The sequence below is a fragment of the Lolium rigidum genome, chromosome 4 (genome assembly GCF_022539505.1).
Source record: "Lolium rigidum isolate FL_2022 chromosome 4, APGP_CSIRO_Lrig_0.1, whole genome shotgun sequence".
Classification (NCBI taxonomy): Eukaryota; Viridiplantae; Streptophyta; class Magnoliopsida; order Poales; family Poaceae; genus Lolium; species Lolium rigidum.
Window position 1 is genome coordinate 92,809,283 of NC_061511.1, and position 9,313 is coordinate 92,818,595.

The window sequence follows — 9,313 nt, forward strand, 5'->3', positions numbered from 1 at the left end:
CGCGTCAACTTTGATTAGTTTGGTTATTACCGAAACCGAACCGAAGTTTAATGGTTATTACCGAAACCGAATCGTATTTTTATACGTAACCGTATTAACCGAAGTATTGAAACTGTATTTACCGTATAGCCGAATAAACCGAACCGAATTAACCATGTTAACCGAATGCGCAGCCAGAGCTGCAGGTAACAATCATATATCTATCCTATCATCTGATTGTTCCTGGAATTCCAACATCGTTCTCACGTCAGCTTGTTTTTCGTTTCTGATGTTCGTCAATTAACAGAGAGATTTGGGGAAGAAAGATTTGAGATGTGTACGAGACAGGTGTCTATCCTGGTGGAGAAATAGACCCGGTCTCATAGGATTTTTTTCCGTCAGTCGCGACTGCCTTTGACTCGTCCTTGTTGTACACGTGTCCACCGTCACCCTGCTGTACCGCACCGTCCCTACCGTCTTCGCGAACGACCTACTCTTCTTCCTGTCTACCCGCCACTCGTCGGCTCTCTGCCGAGATTCCCTCTTCCTTCCTTGTGGGCCAGCAATGTCATGTAGTGTGTGCAAACGAGAAATACCATGACCGATTAGCTCCAACAGTGAGGATTCCTTCCGAGCAGCCCAGCCCGGCTATCCCCAGGCAAAAACCCCCGTTCCGTCCGTCTCCCTCCGCCGCAGCGCAACTCAGGCTTCCAGGGGAAGCTCCGCCTCGCGAGCAAGACGACCGATTCGCCTGCGCTCGGCCATGGCGCCGGCGCCGTTCGTATACCTCCGCCCCTCCGACGACGGCACCGGTGCGTCGAGCCTTTGCTCCCATTTTGATTTATCCTGTGTTTGGTCTCATCTTTCTCTCTGCCTGGGTTTCTAATTCCAGTCGTGCGTGGCGTGGGTGTGTGTATGTGTTTGCAGGTCAGGGTGCCCTCATGAGGGCGGCCTTCGACGGCAACCTCGGCCGCCTCAAAGGTAGTTCAAATTCTGCTCTGAATTTCCCCTCTTCCGTTCAGTCGAAAAAGTCGGTCCCAGACCCAGAGTGGGTTTAGGCAAGCTGCATTGCTGCATACAGCCATCTATTGCCTCCTTCCCCCGGAAATTTACCCTATTTATCTACTGCGATGCTATGTATCCTCGACATCTAGTACTTGCAGATCACTGTTTGAGATTAAATATGACGATTCCGAGGGTTCAATCTGATTCCCCGTTACCTCGGCACACATAATATAGTCGAAGTAGTTTAAAAAATGTGTGCTTTTTTTTGCACCTGCTTGCTCCTTTTCGATCTTGGGGCCTTATATTTATAGCTTGTTATTCTGGCTCATTCGCTTCCTTGATGATGTTCACTTTGGGTGATAGGTGTTGTAAAGAGTCTCCTCAAAGAGAATGGTGATCCAGGGATGATTCTTTCTTTCATTACGGATGGCCTCAGTGTGCTGCATGTCGCGGCAATCCAAGGCCATTTGGAGATCTGCAAATACTTGGTGGAGGATCTCGGAGGAGATGCGAATGCTCCTGGAGCTGTAGCTGGAGCTGGAGCTGGAGGTTTTTTTTCTAACATTTATATCAGAGCATCTATTTTTGGCAGATGTCATGTCCATGTTCGGATGTCTAAGATGGGTGCATTGTTCAGATTGTATTACAGGTGCAACACCTTTTATGATCTCTGCTCATTCTGGCGATGTTCCTACTGTGAGATATTTCCTTGATCAAGGCGGTGATCTAATGAAAGCAGATGTAAAAGGCCGCACAGTTCTCCACCATGCTGTGGGTGCAGGTTGTTGCCCTCACACACACCTGCTCTGTATTGTACTGCTTTATTTTGATAAGTTTGCTTTATTTACTTTTACCACAGCGGCACAATCAGTATGTTCTGTGTTTGACTTCTGGAATCATCTCTTTTACCACAGGATCCTGTAAGGTAACAGAATTCCTGCTTTCAAAAGGAGTGCCAGTAGACATAGACTATGGCCAAGGAACACCGCTGTATGTTGCTGCTACCAATGAGAAGGATAAAACGCTGAAGATTCTGTTGGACCACCACGCAAATGTATATAGCCTTGAGTGTTATCTTTTGTCTATTTTTTCAGACTGAATTTGATGTTATGTTTTGCTTTGCCGACTACTTAGGTAATGTCACACATACATGTTAAATCTAGGGCTGTTTTCGTTGCTTGGATTGACACATCTTTGGATATTGCAGTGCTTAATCCATCTTTTGTTTGTGTGACATTAAGTAAGTACAAATATCAAGGCAGGTTACATCTGAATTAGGATTGAATGGCCTGTTCACTGTTTGGTACTTCAAACCACCAAACAGGCAAACACACTAATAGACTATATGATAGACATTGTTGTGAAATTGAATGCTTGAGAGTAGTATGTCACCAGCATTAGCAACTAATCACGATATTACCATCCACATGTTTTTTTTTAAGTAAGGACCACTGGATGTTTTTTTTGGGGGGGGGGGGGAAGAGTAAGGGATAAGTTTTTTATCATCTAATGGCTTAGTATTAGTTTCTCATGCTTAGGTGTAGGCTGGATGAACCAAGAAAATGGAGGACATTCCATAATAAGTGATAAATGCAATCCAGTCGTAGGAATCCATGCTAGTAATAATTTGTGCAAGCCACTAGGTAGACATAAGCTATGTTGTACACATTACTCTGCCTCTTTACTTGTGCTGTTACTTATGGTATTTCCTTTAATTGTGTGTGCATAATTGTTTGGAGGTGCACGGTTCATAGCAATAGTAAAAGCTATTATATTAATTTTATGAGCTCATTTGACTCTTGAAATGCATTTGCATCATATCGTATTTGCGTCTTCATCAAGTCCTTGCTGACCCTTTGGTTTCATAGTCGACATAACCTGCTAAGGCTGGTGTGCTCTATAATCTCTAATCTTTTTGAAGCTTGACTTAATATGGGCTTCATCTATTTTTGAAGATAATTATGGTTTAAGTTTTCCATTTGGATTTTATTATCAGAATGGCATATAGAAGTAAATATTTAGATATTGTAGCTTTTAATAATTAGAATTGGTGTCAATATTTTTTTTTTCAAAAAGGAAGATATTTATGTCCCGGCCTCTGCATGCAAATGATGCCCACATTCATAGAACTGGTGTCAATGTGAACTTGCTAACTTAGAATGAAGTGCACCGGTCATTTTTAATCAGCAAGAGTTGCAGTTAGAGCATTATATGTATTTATTCTTATCTTCTTATGATACAACAATCATTACTATTTTGCTAAGGGGAAAGTATCCGAACTCTGTTTCAGCCTAACGTCATTGTTCATGGTATGCATTATCCCCTGTTGGCTGCTCTTATATACCGTTCATTGAAGTGCATGAAACTGCTAATTAAGGTCAGTGTTTTCTTGACTATTATTTATTTCCATGTTGTGATTGTGCCTACTCCACCATGTCTGCTAACCTTATATGTTGATACACATCGTGCATGGGGATTGCACCATGAATATACTAAGAACAGTAATTACCACAGGCCGGTGCTGATGTTAATGGCAAGGGTTCCATTATGACTCCGTTAGTGTTCGCTACAGGATTTGGAGGTTATACCAACTTCATTCAGTTTCTGTTGAAGGCTGGGGCAGATCCTAATATTCCCGATGATGTATGTTTATTTACTTTCTACATCTTTTGGTGATTCTGGTATCCAGTATTCCACTCTATTTGAATATAGCTTCTGATTATTGTTATTCATCTACTTCGGTTATGTTGAGGGGCTCTTTTAGCGATGAGTTTATGATGCTTTGAGGCTCAGTATGGTAATGAGAAAATTACGCTTGTGCCTAGGAAGATTTTCCGATGGATGTATATTGCTATTTTCATTGATGTATAAATATCATGTTCTTGAAAGCAACGATGCTTGTCTTGTTCTGGTATGTATATATATCGTTCTTCTAAAAAAGATAGTCTGAATTCAGTTGATGGCCTTGTTGTAAGCCCAGAAGCTGCTAACATATATCAATATTTTTCATTTTTGAAAGAGGTCATATCGGTGCTTAACTTGACAGTTGATTAGATATTCATCTCATTACACACATTCCAGGTAGTTAAGTTTGTTAAAATGTACTTGGACAACATTCCTTATAAAAATTTAATTTTCCTACCTTACTTTGTGTATTTCTTCATTACTTTTATCGGTATTCATGTATTTACTCTAATGTGTTATAAAGTAAGCAACTTTATCTGTTCTGAACCATCGCATTAGGCCCATATATATACAAGTACAGGTATGTTAGAGTAGGAAACAAACATACAAAATGGAAATACAAACAATCCTACTATAAGTTTCTAACATAATGAACCTGTTTATATTTGTGCTATGACCTATTGAATCACGGGTAATTAAAACGATTACATATACAGCTAGTTCTGTTTGTTATGCGTATATACTTCAATGGCGCACTCAGTTAGGATTCCACTAAAACATTATGTTTGTTACTTTGTTTAGCTCTTGCTGAACACTTGAAGTACCTCATTGAACACCTTTTTGTGTTCTTTCTGAGTATGTGAGAAGCTTGAATTGGTTAGCAACTCTTGAAATGTTTGCTGTGTTAAATCCTGGTTGAAACATTTGATAGAAAATAAAATCTAAATCCTGACTCTTTCCCTTGATATTCTGAAGGAGTTCTTGAACTACATAGTTAATTTGTACAGAAATGACAGTTCTTCCTTCTGTGCTCAGTTGGGTATATTACCAATAGAGCATGCCGCTGTACGTGATTGCAAGGAGGAAGTTGAAATGTTGTTTCCTTTGACTTACCCTATGCCAAATGTTCGAAACTGGAGTATTGAAGGAGTAATCTCGCATGCAAAAATTGAAGCTAAGAAGCCACTGGTAAGTTATTTATCGCCGTTATGCTTTTCCAATACCAAATATTGCTTTCAGTAAGCCATCACTTTGTTTAAGTGTTATGACCTGGGGTTACTTATGGATGATAAACATCACATTAACAGTGAGATTCAGAACTTAGTTTAATTTACAGATCAGCGTTTTCGTGGTGTAGCTGGTTATCATGTCAGTCTAACACACTACAGGTCTCTGGTTCGAAGCCAAAAAAACTTAATTTACAGTGATATCACATTTACAGGTGCCCCAATCTTGTAAAATTCTTATAAAGAAAACAGTTCAAAGTTTTAAGCAATGACTCCTGAGAACAAACTATGTTCTCTACCAATTATAATTTGGTAGAATGTGGTCACACAGAGATACCAACTGTTCTGGCCTAACAAGACTTGGGCTGCCCATTGTTAGACATTATGAACTCATGTGTGGTCTGAACTATTAATTGAAAAGGTGTCCTTCTGTTTCCAAGGTTGAAGTACGAGCACTATACCTGTTAAGGCTACCCTTGGTCTTGGACAAAAAGCTAATCCTGGCTTTGTTTACAGTTTGTAAGGAAGCGACTGCTCCACTATTTCAAAATGATCTATGCATATTGCTTGTACCACATGACACTCGTGTTTACAAGACGGGATGGCATCTGTGTTTACAAGAACAACTAATGTATAGATTAGAAGATATAAAATGTTCATACTTTAGTGTCTTGCCAGTTGGATTTTGGCCGGATATGATTTCGGTGTGAGCCTCTTAGGGCCAGATTTGTACCCATTATAAGTTTTTTTTGGATTCATTCTCAATTTGATTAACTGTTGTAAACCTAAAGGTTTTGCTAGTTCTCAGCTAGCTAGAACTAGCTGAGAACTAAGTTCGTGCTTAGTCAAACCCTACACCATTCGATTGCATCGTGCATATTAGTTGCAAGTTGGGTTGAAACTGAGATTTTTTTTTTCAGTTGCAAGTAGCGATGCAACTAAGAAAAAGGCTTCAGACCGTTAGATTTGCTTCGTGGTTTGTGCTAGTCACGAGTTGCAACTGAATTTGATGACATCATCTGACTGAGAAGTGAAGTTAGTTCTCAGTCGACTGAGAACTAGTCACACCCTACACTTAATCGTTAAGTAGAGCATTGAAGCAAATCTGGTAATGCTACAGAAGCGTTAGATGCTCTCTGGTACAATGCTTGGTTACAGGTTAAAGTTAATACTATGGATGTGGAGTTCACCAGCATCATACTTTGCTCTGCAGTCCTCACTTTACGGTAGTCCACCTGGTGATTACCAGATTGTAAACTTATCCTTACTGCAAAAGTATTCAATGGTACAGAAAAGGATTTCCTGTGATTTACTAGCATACTTCTTTGAAACAGAGAAGAGATACTCTCTGTTCCTCAACTTTAACTTTGTCCTTTTGGGCCAGGTCCAAAATATGTCACCAATGCAACATGGGGCAGTGTGCCATTTTCAGAAACTGAATTGGGACCAGTAGTACTTTTAACTTCAGGACCGGGTCTGCACTTTGCATTGCAGCAACAGCATGTGGAAGAGCTAGCCATCTACATACCAAACTATGACAAATGTTGAACGAAGTTGCTTAGTTTCTTCTGTAATATAAATTATTGTTGACAACGATTATTTGTTTCAAAATTTGAATATTCAATTAATTAGTTTTAAAATTTTAGGATCAACAAGACTTTGAGAGAAGAAAAAATATTGCCAAGACAGGGGCAGATACGGCATTCAAGCGGAAGGATTACAAGACAGCGCTGAAACTTTATGATTTGGTATATATCTTGCAACTTATCTCTGATAGTTAAATGCATAGCCCACCTTTCCCACCATCTTAATATTTTGGGTGACCGTGCATGCAATTCTACATGGTATCAGAGCCAAGCCATGTTGAGTTCAAGACCCGGCTGGCGCAATTTAAATAAAAGAATTGCAGCCCACTTTTGGTCCGCGTTTAGGTCTGAGGGAGGCACACGCGAGGGGGGTGTTGAAGTATAAATGAATAGCTCACCTTTCCCCATCAGCTTAAGCTTTTGTGTGAACTGGTCCGGTACATGCAATTCTACAATTATCACTTAGGATATCTAACTTTTTGTGTAAGATTTGAGCTTTGGTTTGCCAAAGAAATAAAATAAAATTATTCTCAATAAATAATCGCAGGTGACAAATTATATGAGCTCCATCAGTTTCAGATGAAGTATTGTGGTGCAGCTATGATTTAATCTGAGAAAAGAAAAACTAAATTGGAAATGTTCTGAACAACTATAATTAGATCTGACCAAAGACCATCTGAAATGATTATGATCTCAAGACAATATTTACTAATGAGCAAAAGTTCAGTCATATTTCTACTTGTGGTAGAATGGAAGCATATTCCATCATGGAGCTTGTTCAGCAGGCAACATGGAGTCAATAGAAACAATGATTGAAAGATTGAAAGATTGGTGAATTGTTATTTGGTTAAACATTCGATGAGAGCTCTTGAAGAAGAAACATGTTACAAGAAGATACTACTAGGTAGTGCTTATACAGTCATACTTCTGGAAACATATATTACTCGTTAGTTTGCCGTATCACTTGGGACTTGAAATGATTTCACATGATTTATCACGCATTGGGACCGATTTTACAAAATGTGCTGAATATGACACAAATGAATAGTTATCTAACTGTCCGACTAGCCAAGTTTGACAAGCCAATCAGTCTAGTAAGAGAATATGTTCCTGTCAGAGGGGTGGCTCTCAGACCTTAGCCCACTAGAGATATTGGTTTAGTTAGGGAGATGAAGATACGGTTTCATAGGCAAGTCGGGATTATATTCTTAGGCATCAAGTCAAGTCTTCTCTATAAATGCATCGTGTACAACATATGGATAATCCAATAAATCAGAATAAACTACTCCCTCCAGCTCTAAATACTTGTTGCAGGTTCAGTGAATCTAGACAGATTTTAGTCTATATTTTGTCTAAATCCGCGACAAGTATTTAGGGCTGGAGTAGTAAAGATCTAATCCATGTCCGTAACCGTCACTCAGTCCCTGCACCATGGCCGTCCAATTCTTTCTCCTTGAGATGTACCACATGCCTTGTCACATTCATTGATCTTAGGACCAGTACCTGTTCTAACACATGACGGTTCCACATTTCCATTCTAAATAATGTGTCCACACTATTTTTACCAGTTGGCACAAGTGACAGTCATAAAATATTGTTTTAGCATGCCATGATTTTTGGCGGTGAATAATGTTGGTATGACATGTCATGTTTGGTGATAGGTGATACATCATGGAGAGAATGCAACACTGTTTGCGAACAGGAGTATTTGTAAGCTGGCCATGGGTGACGGTGAAGGTGCTCTGTCAGATGCTCTCAGGTGCAGAATGCTGCGACCTAAATGGGCAAAAGCCTGCTACCGTCAGGGTGCAGCTCACATGCTACTCAAGGTGAGTCTACATTGCCATCGTGTATACTTATTTATCGGCGATGTTGTTAACTGGTCACATTCTTGCCATAATGTTTACTTATTTACTGTTGATCTTGTATCCTGGTGACATTCTTTGATTTGTTGTTATTCATCTAGGAGTATAAACAAGCTTGTGATGCTCTCCGTGATGCACAAAAACTAGACCCTGGGAATGTTGAGATTGAGAGAGAACTAAGGTAACATTTTGTCTTTTGCTTATCTCTTTTGAGTGTATTATAACATAACCAATCTCTTAGGTTAGCAAAGTATTTCCTTACTGAGGAAAAGCAGTTGCATACAGTACTACTGTTACATATGCCATTAAGGGAAATTACCTACACGTTAAGAGCCATTTTTTTTTTCCTTCTTGTGTTGTACTTTGACCCACGATGTCAGCCCATGAATTATGTGGTTGTGATTTGTGAAGTGCCATGCAGGGATTCTGTGCAGGTCTTCCCTGGATGGCTGATGCTCCGATTTGTTTTGTTGATTGTTACATCTTACATTCTGGCTTGGTTCAATTGTTGCAGCAAGGCGATGGAACTAATGAAGACCTCGTGATGAAGCTGAGCAGAGAGGCGTGGTGGCGCGCATTGGTGTGCAGTCTGCAACATGTGCAAGTTGTCACTGAAGTAGAGCCAGCAAGAACTCCTAATCCTCATGTTCTGTGAGGAGTTAAAAACTCGGGAAAAAACATGCTAATTTTATGAGTGCTACATGCCCTGGAGCTAGCTAGCAGGAACTACTATCCAGATGTTCTGTGTAGAACTACGTTGGCTTGGATGGAATTGCTTTGACTGTCCGATTCCTGGACAGATCGCAGTTCCTTTTTCCGAGAACAAGAGACGCCTCCACCGGCTTTTGTATGGTACTCTATACTGCTGGCAGGAGATGTTATTATTGAGGGAACCTACGAGACGTGGCCGTGGTCACCACACATGCAGATTTGTAGATAGGAAACATCCCTATCATGCTTGGTAAAA

The 9,313-nt window shown here is 40.1% G+C and overlaps 1 protein-coding gene across 1 annotated transcript; it reads left to right on the top strand.

Moving 5' to 3' along the window:
• Positions 1–742: 742 nt before the first annotated feature.
• On the top strand, positions 743–8,923 carry LOC124705596 (ankyrin-3-like). Its single transcript, XM_047237306.1, has 12 exons — positions 743–791; positions 907–960; positions 1,348–1,533; positions 1,634–1,765; positions 1,899–2,038; positions 3,275–3,361; positions 3,499–3,627; positions 4,705–4,857; positions 6,542–6,643; positions 8,143–8,310; positions 8,448–8,527; positions 8,861–8,923. The coding sequence occupies exons 1-12, from the start codon at positions 743–745 to the stop codon at positions 8,889–8,891; spliced, it is 1,311 nt and encodes a 436-aa protein (XP_047093262.1). The 3' UTR covers positions 8,892–8,923.
• Positions 8,924–9,313: the final 390 nt, after the last annotated feature.

What these genes read in the sequence shown, in the direction of transcription:
- LOC124705596 (XM_047237306.1), top strand. Translation starts at nt 743, where the DNA reads ATGGCGCCGGCGCCGTTCGTATACCTCCGCCCCTCCGACGACGGCACC. An exon ending in CCCCTCCGACGACGGCACCG is followed by an intron (nt 792 to 906) that starts GTGCGTCGAGCC and finishes ATGTGTTTGCAG; the next exon opens with GTCAGGGTGCCCTCATGAGG. An exon ending in AGCTGGAGCTGGAGCTGGAG is followed by an intron (nt 1,534 to 1,633) that starts GTTTTTTTTCTA and finishes ATTGTATTACAG; the next exon opens with GTGCAACACCTTTTATGATC.